A 15,999-nucleotide genomic window follows, 5' to 3' on the forward strand; every position below is an offset into this window, starting at 1 on the left:
ATTTCTAGCTCTGACAGTCTTTAGTCCACCTAGAGTTCTAGAAGTTGGACCCACTCCATCCCTTTGCATGTCCCTTTGTCCTGCCCCATCTGTTTTAAAGCCATTTTTTTCCCCACTGAACTATCTTGGTACCGTCTCAAAAATTAATGGCTCATAAGTCTATTGCTGGGCTCTCAGCTCTGTCCTGTGGATCCGTATGCCCATCTGTAAGCTAATGCTATGTAGCCCAGTTTTTCTTCTACCCCAGTTTGATGGATCAAACCCAGGTCTGCTGGGTTTGATACATGCATCAGTGGCTCACACCTGTAATCCTAGCTACTCAGGAGGCTGAGATCTGAGCATCAAGGTTCAAAGCCAGCCTGAGCAAGAAAGTCTATAGACTCTTACCTCCAATTAACCAGCAAAAAGCCAGAAGTTGAGCTGTGGTTCAAGTGGTAGAGTGTTAGCCTTGAGCAAAAAAGTTCAGCACCCAGGTCCTGAGTTCAAGCCCCAGGACTGTGTGTATGCATGTGCACACACGCATGCACACACACACACACACAAACAGAGGAGGAGCGAGGGCATAGATAGGTCAATGGGAGAATGTGTACCTGGCATGCATAGGCCCTGAGTAACACAACATCTGGACACACCATGGTCACAATTTGGCATGAAGACGGGACAGAACTGATATTATCAAGGACTTTCAGTAGGAAGGACAGGAAGGCAGAGGATAGAAAAATGTCCTCAGATTGAGTAGATTGGATGACAGATGAAGAACCAACGTAGGAACACGGGGCAGGCTTTCATGCACACAGTGAGTCTGGAGGAATCGGAAGACATCCAGTTGCATAAGCCTCATGAGTACATGGGAAGATGGTCCCCTGAACGGGCATCTGAGGTCAGCCCTGGAGATGGGAAGGAGGTGGGAAGGAGCGAGGAGAGGGGGACAGGGAAGGCCATCAGAGACCCTTTGGACAATAACAAATATATATCAAGAACTAGGAGGGGAGGTGGGATGGGGTTACAATGTCCAATGTTACAATGTCCACTCTTTACGTGACTTCTGTAACTGTAACCATTCTCTACATCGCCTTTATAATAACAATTAAAAAAGAAACTATAAAAAGAAAAATCTACCCGGGGCTGGGCTGTAGCTCACTGCTCAGAGTGCTTGCCTAGCACACACACAAAGCCCTGGGTTTGATTCCCAGCACTGCAACACCAAAGACAGCCATGACACAAAATACAAATCTATTGAGATCTCCCAAACCAGGCTTAGGATGAAGGCCAAGGGCAGCCAGTGGAAAGAGCTAGAATCTGCACATTCCTGCGGGCCTCGCCCTCCTGTGCACAGCTGGGCCTGAGGTCAGACCCAAGGCGGCTCCTGGCTCCAGCAGGGTTGACTGGGCAGATGGCCCTGCGGGAATCAGAGCTCAGATGCCCAGTCAGTTTCCGCCAGGATGACAAGGACTTCCCCACTGTCCCGCTGCCATTCTGCTGGGGGAGTTGGGGTGAGGGTAAGAGAATGACGCCTCGAAAATTGATGTTTGTCGTCAGTACTAAACAAGCCTCCCCCAAAGGTGGCTCCTGCTGACTTCCTGAAGGTGAGGCCTGAGTTCCTGTGTGCTTGCTGAATTCTAGAAAAAGTTATTACAGAGGTGGGATTCCAGCAAGGAGGGTAAAAAAAAAAAAAAAAAAAAAAAAAACAACCTTGTGAACTAATTTCCTCTTTGCCAGAGAACATTGTGCTTAGAATCCAGATCAGAACAGTCAGCAGGGTGCCGGTGGCTCATGCCTATAATCCTAGCTACACCAGAGGCTGAGATCTGAGGATTGCAAAGGATTCAAAGCCAGCCCAGCAGGAAAGTCATCTCCAATTAATCACAGAAAAAGCCGGAAGTGGATCAAGTGGTAGAGCACATGCCTTGCTCAAAAGGAGCTCAGAGCCGGGGCGCCGGTGGCTCACGCCTGTAATCCCAGCTACACAAGAGGCTGAGATCTGAGGATCACGGTTCAAAGCCAGCCCGGGCAGGAAAGCCCATAAGACTCTTATCTCAAACTAACCACCAGAAAACTGGAAGTGGCGCTGTGGCTCAAGTGGTAGAGCACTTGCCTTGAGCTGAACAGCTGAGGGACAGTGCCCATGCCCAGAGTTCAGGCCCTAGGACCAGCAAGAAAGAGAGAGAGCGAGGAAAGAAAGAGAAAGAGAAAGAAGAAAGAAAGAAAGAAAGAGAGAAAGAAAGAAAGAGCAAGAAAGAAAGAGAGAGAGAGGCTGTGGGGCAGTAAATTTCTTACACAGTCACTCAGCCAAGCCGTGCCCAAACACCTGACATGGCGGGAGACTCTGTCAGCACAGGGTATGTGGACGTTCGCCAGCATCAGGCATTTCTGTAGGAAGTGAACACATTGCTATGGGCGTCTAAGGTGACAGGGCTAAATGCTGTAGAAGCTGCCTAGATTCATAAAAAGTGTCTCCATCACATGTGCGTGTAAGCCCAGCATTTGGGGAGAGTTTTTGAGGTCAGCCCGGGACATATAGTCAGATCCTGGCTCAAAAAAACAAACAGACAGTGGGAGAGAGAAGAGTTGCTTGGAGTTTTTTTCAGGGCTGAATTTTTTTTATCTACCAGACGGAGAGAGATGTTTGGCAGCAGTGAGGGGTGAACAGACCCACTGGCCACATCTGGGCTGATGTTGGCCTCACTCAGGGACTGCCCAGAGTTGAGGGCACTGGGCTCTGAATTCAGAAGTGGCTTTTCAGAGGAACTTGGGACTTCAAAGGTTCCTGGCCGCATGAATATTGTGAAGGAGGCTTTTTAATGTGTTACATGGTCAGAAGCCGTGCTAACCCCTGGGGTGCCAGGGGAACCCCCAAAATTGTGAGGCAGAGTTCTAACCCCTTCTACCTGGCTGGCTGCTGACCTACCTCAAGTCCAGCCTGAGATAGGGCTCAGGGAAACTGAGGAACTTCCAGTTCCTCAGACATGCTGGGGGGCAGCCGAGGGCTGGAAAAAGTTGGCAGTTCTTCCCTGGCTGTGGTCTGAGGTGTGTACTGAGTTCTTTTGTATTTGTCTACCTAAGCTAGCTTCCAACTCTGATCCTGGCTGGGAAGGTGGCTCAGTGGTAGAGCGCTCGCCTCACATGCTTGAGGTCCTGAGTTTGATTCCTCAGCACCACATAAGCAGAAAAAGCCGGAAGTGACGCTGGGGCTCAAGTGGAAGAGTGCTAGTTGCTAGCCTTGAGCTGAAGAGCTGAGGGACAGTGCCCAGGCCCAGAGTTCAGGCCCCAGGACTGACACAAAAAACAAAACAAAAACTCTGATCCTCAGATTTCAACTTCCCAAGGAGTTAGGACGTGATAGAAAGAAAAATACAAAGTTGTTGTTGGTTTCCAGATAGAATTTTGTCTTGTTTTGTGTTTTTCTGAGTGAGGGTCTCACTGTGCAGCCCCAGGCTGGCCTCCATCTTGCAATCTTCCCACCTCTACCTCCCAACTACCGGCATTACAGCTGTCTGCTGCCACACCCGGCTCAAAATAGATATTTGGCTCTCTCTTCAAAGGCATTACTCTATCTAAAATATTACTGGAAGGCTAGAATTTATTAGTTGCCCTGCCCTTTCTCCTATAAAGATTTCCTAGGATTTTTTTTTAATGTGCTTTTCTCAATGGTCATAAAAATCATTCTAAGGCCACTTAGCTACTGGTCTTCAAAAACATATTTGTGCATTGAGATACGGGAGGCGCCCAGAGTCCTCAAAAACACATAAAGATGACTGAACTTTGCTGATTGACATCATAGGTTTTCTTTGAAGGAACCAAGGAAGGGGGTCTCAGGAAGGTGGCCTCTGCTGGAAAATGAATTTGGACTGAAGATGCTTGCTTACCTTTCCACCTGATGACCAGATCTTACAACCTTTCTTGCTGCCGACCCCTTTTCCCTGAAGAAACACACATGGTGGTTTTGGAAGAGAACCTGAGATCAAGGCCCCAAGTTCAAGCCCTAGGACTCGGGTGTGCGCATACACGCACGCACGCACGCACGCACGCACACACACACACACATACACACTCACAGAATGGGTTCTGGAGCCTATGCAGCAGAAGCCTGTATATCAGCAGCCAAGTTCTTTACATGGTTGTGACAGTCTTTGGAAGAACAATATCAGAATGAGATCTTGCTTTGATGCAAGGGAGAACAGAGGATTTATCATAAGGGGACTTGAGGTGGGATTTTTTGGTGGGGGGGAATCAAATTATGTGCCTCTTAGCCACAAGACATGTTCTGATAAATCTGTTGCTTGGTGATTTTGTTTTTGCATGAGTGTAATGTACATAGACCATCTGTGCTCACTGTATGACATCATCTTGTAATCAAGAGACAGCAAACACTGACCAATGGGGTAGTATATGCCTATAATCCCAGCTACTTGGGAAGAGATAAGGAGGATCAAAGTTCACAAGCCAGCCTAGGCAAAACAAAAAAACAAAAAAAGTTTGAAAGTGTAGCTAGAACTCAAAGTGGTAGAAGGCTAGCCTTGAGCAAAAGAGGTCAGGGACAGCACCCAGACCCTGAGTTCAAGCCCATGACCAAAAAAAGTTTTTTTTAAATAGCAAGATTTCCATCTCAACAAACAGCTAGGGGTGTTGGTGCAGCTATAATTCTGGCTACTCTGAGAGGCAGACATAGGAAGATTGTGGTCCAAGCCCAGTCCCCTCTGAAAAACAAACACGCAAAAGGAGCTGGAGGCATGGTTCATGTGGTAGAGCGCTGAGTTTAATCCCCAGTACTGCAAAAACAAACAAAATAGTAAACACAAACAGCAGTAGCTCAGTTATTTCTTCTCAAGTACTATGGTATGGACTTCAACTAACTGCATGTGATAAACTTTTCTTTTTCTCTTTTATTTATTTATTTTTTGGTGCCCATCCTGAGGCTTGAACTCAAGGCCTGGGCACTGTCCCTGAGCTTTTTTGCTCAAGGCTAGCACTCTACCACTTGAGCCATAGCTCCACTTTTGGCTTTTTACTGATTCAGTGTAGATAAAAGAGTCTCACAGACCTTCCTGCTTGGGCTGGCTTCAAACTGCGATCCTCAGATCTCAGCCTCCTGAGTAGCTTGGATTGTAGGCATGAACCACAACAGAAAAAAGTCAGATTCCTGCTTATTAGGAATCCCCCCCCCCCCGCATTAATCCCAGCAGCCCTAGCTCCAGCAAAGGCTGGGCGTGGCAGGAAAGGGGTCTCAGGTACCCACATTGGGGGGGGGGGACGCTGTAGACTGGAAGTGCTTCCTTCACTGCATTCACATAAGCAGGTGTGTGGATCGTCTCGTGTTTGCCAGGCATCCCAGGGGACCCCTGAGTGTAAGGCCATCCACCAGGTCCTGATTTGGGCGTCACAGTTCTGGGAAAGGACATTCGGTTCTGGAAGCCTTTATCCAGCACAGCCTCTGGCCAATGGCAGTCACGGAGCCAAGAGGATGCCAGGACGGCGACACACACATCACATCTTAGTTCCAACTCTGCCGTCATTTATAAAGCGCCCTTTGTCCATTCATAGCCAGTTTAGTACTTGGATGTGTAGGCCAAGTGTAGAAGGGAACAAAATGGATTTTCATCCCGTTCTGCTTTCTGTGAACCCAGCTTTCTAGGAAAGAACACAAGCCAATTCCATTCAATATCTTTTTAAGTGTTACTTTTTATGCCCATACCGGGGTTTGAACTCAGGGCTTTGTGCTATTGGTGAACTTTTTGTTCAAAGCTGGTGCTCTTACCACTTGAGCCGCACTTTACTTCCAGCTTTCTGCTGGCTAATTGGATATCAGAGTTTCTTAGATTTTGCTGCCTGGGCTGGCTTTGAGCCGAATCTTAGATCTCAGCCTTCTGAGTAGCTGGGATGACAGGCGTGATCCACCGGCGCCTGGTTCATGAAATACTTTGTAAGTTAGAGATGCCCTGAAGTGAGTGATTTTCAAATTAGTGATTTGTGAACTGATCCCAAACCAGGGGGACAAAGGAAAAATCAGGTGCTTTATAATGAGGACTGCTTGCCTGGCAGAAGAATATTTTTTCCTTTAAGCTCAACAAATATTAAATATTTGCATACTGGACAATCACAAATCCCCTGGAGCCAGCCCAGCTCTGCCCCCAGCCCCCGCCCTCCCCAGCAAGTGGCCAGCAAGAGCCGCAAACCATTGGCTTGCTTTGAGTTACCAGTTTACAGGCTTCTCCCTTCCCCCAAGATTAAAATAATAATAATGAAGCCAGGCACCAGTGGCTCAAGTCTGTAATCTTACCTACTCAGGAGGCTGAGATCTGAGGATCGAAGTTCAAAGCCAGCTGGGGCAGGAGAGTCCATGAAACTCTTATCTCCAATAAAGCACCAGAAAACCAGAAGTGGCGCTGTGGTTCAAGTGGTAGAGTGCTAGCCTTGAGCTGAAGAGCTAAGGGACAGTGCCCAGGCCCAGAGTTCAGGCACCACGACCAACAAAAACAAACAAGCAAACAAAAAATGCTAATCTGATGCCAGTGGCTCATGTCTGTAATCCCAGCTCCTCAGGAGGCTGAGATCTGAGGATCACAGTTTAGAGACAAAAATATGTGAGACTCATTTTCAGTTAACAACCAAAAGGCCAGAAATGGAGGAGTGGCTCAAATGCTAGAGTACCAGCCTTGAGCAAAAAAGCTAAGGGAAAGGGCAAGGCTCCAAATTCCAGCCCCAATACTGTCACTAAAAAGAAGGAGAAGAAAAATTGCGTGTTTGTGGCCCATCCAAAACCACAGATGGCCCACTGGGTTTCCGGGAGAGGCCTCCTCTTCCAGGCGTCTAGGAGAAGCAGTGATTAAGTATTAACCAGCAGTGCCTGCGGCTGAGCTCTAGCAGCGGGGATCCAAGGCAAGGAATGGCTTGTGATTCTGAGCAAGCATCCAGGTAGGATAAACATCCGTACTTCAGTTACTCAGAAAGGCCTCCCACCTCCCCTCCTCCGGCTCCTGAGAGCCCTCTGCTGCCTCATCCCCAACTGTATGAAGTCACGGATTTTCCAGAACTGCTCCAGTCTGGGGTGGAAGTCCAGGACCAGTGACTCAGATTTTTAACTCATGGAAAGGGTGGAGCTGATGACAACACAGCCAGGCCTAGTTACGACAGAGGCGGGAAGAGCACAAGCACACTCAGCCGGCCTGATTGTAATCCATCCATTTTCAGTAGCTGTAACAAAATACCCTAGACCACAACACTTATGACGAATGGAGGTTTGTGTGGCTCATGGTCTGGGAAGTGGGAAATCCAAGAGCCTGGTGTGGCATCCGGTGCGACTCTTCTTGACTTGTGTCACAGCTTCTTGGGGGACATTGCATGGTGAGACAGGGCGAGACCTCCTTCCCCTCACTAAGTCCCATCATGAGGGCTTCATCTTGACCACCAAGCCCTGCCATTCAAATGCCATTACATTACGTGTACATGTATATTACATTACATGTCAATTTGGGGATTAGGTATCCCATAAGATCTGGGACTTTAGCACTCTGCTATCATGGAATTCAACCTCCCCTTTTCCCCTCCTGTCCCCTTTTCTTTGTGGTGGTACTGGGGCTTGAACTCAGGAACTTGCACACTGTGTGCAAGTTATTTGCCTCACTTATCTCTTATTTGCCTTCCCCTCTTGGCGTTGGTTATTTTCACGATAGAGTAGTGCTTTGTGTCTGGGCTGACCTGGACTGTGGTCCTCCTATTTCACTGGGATTACAGATGTGGGCAGCCACACCCACTATCAGGCTTGCCCGATAGCAAGGGATGACAGGGCACAGGCCACCAAGCACAGGCCATGAGTGCTTCCCTTCAGCTGGGGTGAGTCACGCCACCACACTCAACTACTGACTGAGGTGCACTCTAACTTTTATGCCCAGGGTGCCCTTGAGTGGCAATCCTCCAAACTCTGTCTCCCAAAATGCTAGGAATATAAGCTTGAGCCGTTATGTCTGGTTTACTTTAGTGATTTTCTTTTTTGAACTGTATTTTTTTTTGTCTTTTCTTTTTTGGTACTGGGGATCGAACCTAGGACGTTGCACTTGCTAGGCAAGCGCTTTGCCACTGAGCTACATCCCAGCCCTTTAGTGATTTTCTTTTTATTTATTTATTTAGTTTTTATTATTTCCGGTTGTGGGGCCTGAACTCTGGGCCTGGGCGCTGTCCCTCAGCTCTTCAGCTCAAGGCGAGCGCTCTACCACTTGAGCCACAGCGCCACTTCTGGCTTTTTTCTTTTTGCTTATATGGTGCTGAGGAATCGAACCCAGGGCCTCAGGCTTGCAAGGCAAGCGCTCTATCATTGAGCTACCTTCCCAGCCCTGATTTTCTTTTTAAATAGGGACTTATATGTGTGTCTATGGCTGACTTGGATTACTATCCTTCCATTTCGCTGGGATTAAAGGCCTGAGCCACTGTTCTTGGCTGCCTACTGTTATCCTGTCACCCTTAACTATATCACTGCCCTTCCTGAGGACAGAAACCACAACTGTAAAACAAAAAGTTAAATCACACCAGGTGCTGGTGGCTCACGCCTGTAATCCTAGCTCCTCAGGAGGCTGAGATCTGAGGATCCCAGTTTGATGCTGATTGGAGATGGCCAGCTGGACTTGAGGTCTTGGGTGGGGGGGGAACCTCAGGGATAATGTCCTTATGCTGGGCATTGTTCTAACATAACCTGAAGGCCCGCACCAGAGGCCAGCACCATGCCCAGAAACTTCCCAGCCTCTAGACCATGAGCCTCTACACTCTATATAAACCACACAGTCTTGGGTGTTTTGTGATAACTAAGATGGGCTGGTGGCTGGTGGCATTCCATCTTCAGCTCTGACTCATTCTCCTTCTTCAGCTGTCATGGGTCACCTGGAAGATGATGCTGTGACTACTGGCGCCGAAGACAGCATGCCTACGCTGGGTGCAGAAGACAGCCCGGTAACCTCAGGCCCTACCGAGGGGCCGCAGGCAAGTAATCCCAGGGGAGGGGAGGCTTCCGCAGGACAGGAGCAGGTGCGCGAGGACACGACGTGTAAAAAAGCGTAAAACTAGCATGGGCAGACACCAGGGAACCACAAAAATCTACTTCCCAGTTCACCAGGGAGGAGGTAGCTGGTGAGTCAGTTGTGAGTAACTCAAGTGTCATAAATGAGGCCTTTTCAAACTAATGAAGAAGCCAGGTGGTAAAACTCACAAGATCTTTGGGCATGTGGTGATAACTTTGATGCTCTAAGTTCCAAAATACGTAGTCTCATTCTTATCTGACTATTGATGGGTAAGGAGCACCACTGGAACCAGACACAGACGACACTAATCGTGTGGAATCTCAGCACAAACATTTCCTCACCTGATGAATTCTAATTGACTCCTGTCTTTGTGTGTGTGTGTGTGTGTGTGTGTGTGTGTGTGTGTGTGTGTGTGACTACAGGGGGTTTAAACTCAATACCTTCTGCTTTCAGTTTGTTGTTTCTGCTCAAGGTTGGTGCTCAACCACTTGAGCCACAACTTTACTCCAGCTTTTTGGTGGTTAATTAGGGATAAGAGTCTGTGGACTTTCTGCCTCCTGAATAGCTAGCTGGCTTAAAATCAATATCTTGTTGTGGTTTTGGTTTGTATTTCTGACCATTGACACTGATTGTCTTTTTACCTACTATCACTTGAATATCATCTTTGGAGAAATGTCTGTTCAAATCCATCACCTGGTTTTTAACTGAGTTGTATCTAATTTAACTGAGTTGTATCATTTACTTGTTAAGTTATAACGTTTTTCTTTTTTTCTTTTTTTTCTCTTTCTTTCTTTCTTTTTTTTTTTTTTCTGATTGTGGGGCCTGAACTCTGGGCCTGGGTGCTGTCCTTCAGCTCTTCAGCTCAAGGCTAGCACTCTACCACTAGAGTCACAGAGCCACTTCCAGCTTTTTCTGCTTATGTGGGGCTGAGGAACCAAACCCAGGGCCTCATGCATGCGAGGCAAACACTCTGAGCCACTGAGCCACCTCCCAGACCTTTTGTTTGCTTTTTTGAGACAGGGTCTTGCTAGATAGCACAGGCTGGCTTTGAACTTGGTCCTTCTGTCTCAGCCTCCCAAGTGCTGGGATTACATGTATGCATCACCACACCCAGCCCTCCTTGGAGAAATTAATTTATTTCATTGTTATTACAAAGTTGATGTACAGAGAGGTTACTGTTTTGTGAGTCAGGTAAAGAATACATTTCTGTTTTGGACACTGTCACCCTTTCCCTTGCTCTCCCAGTTGTTTTGGTTTTTTCCCTCCCATCAATGCCCACAAGTTTGCAGTTCATTTTCAACATAGTTTCTACTCTCTACCACTGGCTTGTTTAAACACAGATATACGTGCTTTCTCCCACCCCAGCTGCCATCTTACTTTGGGTTATATCCTTTGGTGCACAGGAGTTCTTGTTTGCTGTGATCCTATTCATTTGTTAGTTAAATGCTCCATTGGCCTACACTTGCAGGTCACAGAACCACTTCTGTGGAAGCTTCAAAGTCCTAAGGGTCTTTTTCTACGCTAATGAGTCCACTAATTGCTGGTAGCTTCCAGACGTCTAAGACAGACGTTGCTTAATCAGAAGGCTGGGACACTCAGCCCCACCCAGCACCCTCTGCCTTGAGAACCTCTGCTGGAAGGGCAAGTTGATGGCCTTTCATTAATGACTTAATCCATCACTCACCTACCACGGAGCCTCCTTAAAAACTCCAGGCAGGGTTTGGAGAGTGTCTGGGCAGCCCCTGGAGGATGGCATGCCAAGGCACAGCGCCTGTGTGCCTCTTCCACAGAACTTTGCCCTATGCGCTTCTTCGCACGTATGCTTCCCAAACAAAGAGCCAGTGTGAAGAACAAAGAAACTCAGGACCATTTTCAAGTCCTGCTCTCTCACTTAATGGCTGTGACTGAGGACCGGCACACCCTGAACCTTGTTAGTAGAAATGAACTAATAATAATGAACTAATAATAATGAACTAATGAACTAATAATAAATGAACTAATGACAGGTTTATGAATGGAGTAAGGGAGAGAAACACTTAAAGGGCCCAGCAGAGGCCAGCTCTCAGTGAAGCCTGGCTGCCACTGCTCTTGGAGGCTTGGCATTAATAAAAAATGTTACAAATAGCCTGGGTCTGGTGGCTCACACCTGTCATCCTAGCTACTCAGGAGGCTGAGAACTGAGCATCATGGTTTGAAGCCAGCCTGGGCAGGAAAGTCTGTGAGACTCTTACCTCCAATTAACTACTAAAAAAGCCAGAAGTGGAACTATGGCTAGTTTTGAGTAAAAAAGCTCAGGGATAGAGTACCCCAGCATCCAGGCCCTGAGTTCAAGCTCTAGGACCATCCCCTCTCCCCACCAAATGATCCAAATAAGCACCAAAAACTGTTAAAGGGGAAAAGCAGCATTGAAGTTTAAGGGAGAGAAACAATTAATCATGGATCCAGTATATTTTGGGGGAGGGGGAGAAGAATTAAGAGATTAGGAAGTCTGCACGCCAAACATTTGGGGTTCATTTCTGGACTAGATAGACTCGTTTTATTCTTGGCCCTACCATTGTTGTTTCTTTCTGTTTGTTTTCTTGCTTCCATTTAGAGTTTATGCTAGAGTATGTCTCGTGTATTTGTGCCTCCTGAAATCTTTCTGCTGTCAGGCTGTATATTGGAAATACAAGAGGCTTTATTTTCTGGGTTGGCTCATTTTCATCTCTTCATAGGTGCCAACCAGGGCAAAGAGCTCAACCAATGCTGGCCTAGAAGATCTGCCCACGCCAGGCAGCTCAGTTAATGATCACAAAGAAAGCTCCACAACCCTACTCACAGCAACACACCACCCTGTAGATAAGAAGACCGGTCACCCCAACAGAGGTGGGTCAACCTTTGTGGAACGTGGGCATTCTAAGTATAATATTATAACCAATAGGGGACATACTGGTTCTAATAGAAGACAATATATTGGTTTGACTATAAGACAATATAAGGAGTGAATCCAGAGCCAAGCTTTTGTGTGATAGGCGCAGAATTTGATTTGTAGGTAGCTATATCAAATTCAATTTATTGAGCTGCTGGAAACATCCTTCTGTCTCTAAACAACGTCTGGAATCATAGTGATGATGTCCTCATAAAGAGAGGGTAAATGAATTAGCTCCTTCTGTTGCTTTGCTGACACTAAAAAGCATGAAGCCCAGCCTGTCTATGTACATCTTAAGAGATTCAGCAACACTGTTTTCCATTTCCATTATGCTGGCCAAGGATCAGAGCTAATCCAGACTTACCAGGATTTGGGGTGGAGTTCGTGATTTCGCAGGGCCCTGCTGCAGTGTGGTAGAAAAACTTTAGTCAGGCTGGAGACGTGGCTCAAGTGTAGAGCACCAGCGCTCAGCAGGTAGAGCGAGTGTGAGACTCCACGCTCAAATCATGACACTGGCAAAAAAAATAAAAACAACAAAAAGTGACACAGGGTATGCATAAAGGAACAATATTGAAACTGGATTTTTATTTTTTATTTATTTTTATTTTCGCTGGTTATGGGGCCTGAACTCTGAGGCCCTGTCCCTCAGCTCTTCAGCTCAAGGCTAGCACTCTACCACTTGAGCCACAGCGCCACTTTCAACTTTTTCTGCTTATGTGGTGCTGAGGAATCGAACCCAGGGCCTCATGCATGCAAGGCAAGCTCTCTACCACTGAGCCACCTTCCCAGCCCTGAAATTGGATTTTTAGACAACTCCCCCACCCCCTCCAGGCCCAAATTCCAGGAGTCTTACTTGTCAGGTCTAGCCAGTTGCTTTTATATACTAAATAAAGAGACATCATGGTGCAGGGCAGAAAGAGATTTATTACATGGCAGCCATGGGGCCACCTTCAGCCATCTTTAAAAATACTGTACAGACATTTGCCATAGCTGTAAGTAAGACAAGAACTGGGGGCAGGAGATGGGAAAGGTGTGCTTGGTTTTAACAGTTGTAGTGGTGGGCGTGGCCTGGTTGATGTCTCTGGAGGACCTCACCACTGATGGGAAACAGAAGCAGCCCATCAGTATTGGCTGGCTGCAGGTCTGTCCTGCGCTCTCTTTTGGACAAGATGTGAGCGAGTAGCTAGCATTGCCCATCGGAGGGGCAGCTTGCCTTCTGCCACAAGAGGCCATCACTGGTAAATCCTACCCTTCTTGGAGCCCAAGGTGACTTCGGAGAGAATGGCTCCTATCAGAGAGCAAGGATGCCAATTGGGGGAGGGCTTTTCTCCTGCTTTTAGTTAATTGATTGGCCCCGCCAACTCACCTTTGAAGTTACCACTTACAATAGGATTCCACTCCTATGTGGTATCTAAAGCAGCGAAAAATCATAGAGTTGGAAAGTGGATAAAGTTGGTAGTGACTAAGGGCTGAGGGAAGGGACAAATGAGTTATGAGTTATGGCTCAGTGGGTATGGCATTTCAATTTTGCCAGCTGGAAAGAATTGTGTGGTTTAGGGACATAGCTCTGTGGTAGAGTGCTTGCCTAGCATGCATGAGGCCCTGGGTTTAATAATTAGCACTGGAAAAACAGAGAGAGAGAAAGCACTGTGAATGTATATATTTAACACCATTGAATTGAACCCTTAAAATGGTTCATTAAATACATTTCCTGCTATGTGTATTTTAACCACAATTTTTTTTTGGGGGGGGTCAGTCATGGGGCTTGAACTCTGGGCCTGGGTGCTGTCCCTGCCCTCTTCAGCTCAAGGCAAGCGCTCTACCATTTGAGCCACAGCGCTACTTCTGGTTTTCTGGTGGTTTATTGGAGATAAGGGTCTCATGGATCATTCCCAGGCTGGCTTTGAACTGTGATCCTCAGATCTCAGCTTCTGTAGTAGGTAAGATTACAGGCATGAGCCACCAGTGCCTGGCTTAACAACAGTTCTTAGAGAGAATGTTTTATTAGGGGAAAGCTTCCTGTCAAAGCAGGTAATAGATAACTGGAGATAACTCAGCCCTGATATTCCCAAACCAACCCACAACTCTCCAAGCACATGTCAGACCTCGCCACAGGCTGTAGGTGCTCCATGGTATTCACAGTGGGCTGGGTATCCACGGCTCTGGTTCTTTTGCTACTGTAATCTATGAAAGCATTTTGACCATTTATTTCACAGTTGTGCTTCAGTGTACTTGACTCTGATTTCTTTTTTTTTAAGTACTGGTATTTGAAGTCAGGGCGTCACACTTGAGCTAAGTACTCTACTACCATACGTCACATCTCTTCTTCTGTGTGTGTGTGTGTGTGTGTGTGTGTGTGTGTGTGTGTGTGTGTGTGTGTGTGAGTGAGAGAGAGAGAAAGAGAGAGAGAGCATTGACTCTAGGGCTTGAACCCACGGCCTAGATGTTGTCCCTTAGCTTTGCTTTTTCACTCAAGGCTAGCACTCTACAACTTGATCCACAGTACCATTTCTGACTTTTTGATTGTTAGTTGGAGATAAATGTCTCATAGACCTTTCTTCCCAGGATGGCTTCAGACCGTGATCATCAAATCTCAGCCGCATGAGTAGCTAGGATTACAGGCAGGTACCATCAGAGGCCAGCCACATCTCTGCTTTGTAAATTGGAATGGGGGATATATAAATATAATGAACCCAAAGGCATGATGAAGTATTATACCTTTGCTAATAATAGTTACAAAGGTAGTGTCATGTCATAGCTTGCTTAAAACTCCCCTGTGAAGTTTCTTTAAGAAGTTGTCTTAGCCGGGCGCTGGTGGCTCACGCCTGTAATCCTAGCTACTCAGGAGGCTGAGATCTGAGGATCGCGGTTCAAAGCCAGCCCGGGCAGGAGAGACCGTGAGACTCCTATCTCCAATAAATCACCAGAAAACCGGAAGTGGCGCTGTAGCTCAAGTGGTAGAGCGCTCGCCTTGAGCTGAAGAGCTGAGGGACAGTGCCCAGGCCCAGAGTTCAAGCCCCACGACCGACAAAAAAAAAAAAAAAAAAAAAAGAAGTTGTCTTCTGCATATATTTGCCAGCTGCTCAAATATAGGTATTAAATCTTACTAATTCCTTATCATCATTTTTCTCTTTGCAGAGAAGGTGGCTGAAGAGACACAGACAACAGACAAGAATGGTAAATAAGATTTTTTATTATCTAACTAGTCCTATGGGAATTGAAAGGACAATTTCTTAGAATTTAATCTGGGAGATAGATTGCATTCTTTTCTGGATTATAGCCAATAGGAACAGAATAAGATTCCTTCTCAAAACAGATTTCATGCTTCTTTCTTTTTAAATTTTTTTATTCAGAGAGAAAGGGGAATCCCTATATTTGAAGAAGAAGAAAAAAGCCAGGCACCAGTGGCCAACACCTGTAATCCTAGCAACTCAGGAGTGTGTGTGTGTGTGTGTGTGTGTGTGTGTGTGTGTGTGTGTGTGTGTGTGTGTGTGTGTGGGCGCGTGTGCGCGCGCGCGCGTGTTTGTTTGTTTTTTGCCAGTCCTGGGGCTTGAACTCAGGGCCTGGGCACTGTCCCTGAACTCCTTTTGCTCAAGGCTAGCGCTCTACCATTTGAGCCACAACACCACTTCCAGCCTTTACCATTTATGTGATACTGAGGAATCGAACCCAGCGTTTCATGCATGCTAGGCAAGTACTCTACCACTAAGCAACATTCCCAGCCCCAGGAGTCTGAGATTTGAGGATCACAATTTGAAGCTAGCCTGGGCAAGAAAGTCTGTGAGACTCTTTTGTTATTGGTGGTGGTGGTGTTGGTTGTGGGGCTTGAACTCTGGTCCTAGGCACTGTCCCTCAGCTCTTCAACTCAAGGTGAGCACTCTACCACGTGAGCTACAGCACCACTTGCAGTTTTCTGGTGGTTTTTTGTAGATAAGAGTCTCGTAGACTTTCCTGCCTGGCTGGCTTTGAACTATGATGCTCAGATCTCAGCCTCCTGAGTAGCTAGGATTACAGGTGTGAGTCACAGGCACCCAGCTATGAGACTCTTATCTCCAAATAACCAGCAGAAAACTGAAAGTAGCACTG

General features: G+C 46.8%; 1 protein-coding gene across 1 annotated transcript in view; it reads left to right on the plus strand.

Moving 5' to 3' along the window:
• Nucleotides 1-15,999, plus strand: part of LOC138838195 (podoplanin-like) — a 28,795-nt gene that overhangs the window by 7,026 nt on the left and 5,770 nt on the right. Inside the window, exons 2-4 of the mRNA XM_070037414.1 lie at nt 8,855-8,967; nt 11,720-11,870; nt 15,052-15,090. Coding sequence (XP_069893515.1) covers nt 8,855-8,967; nt 11,720-11,870; nt 15,052-15,090 — 303 coding nt within the window. The remainder of the gene's footprint in view (nt 1-8,854; nt 8,968-11,719; nt 11,871-15,051; nt 15,091-15,999) is intronic.

The sequence above is a fragment of the Dipodomys merriami genome, unplaced genomic scaffold, assembly GCF_024711535.1.
Source record: "Dipodomys merriami isolate MVZ:Mamm:240054 unplaced genomic scaffold, mDipMer1.0.p SCAF_28, whole genome shotgun sequence".
Taxonomy (NCBI): Eukaryota; Metazoa; Chordata; class Mammalia; order Rodentia; family Heteromyidae; genus Dipodomys; species Dipodomys merriami.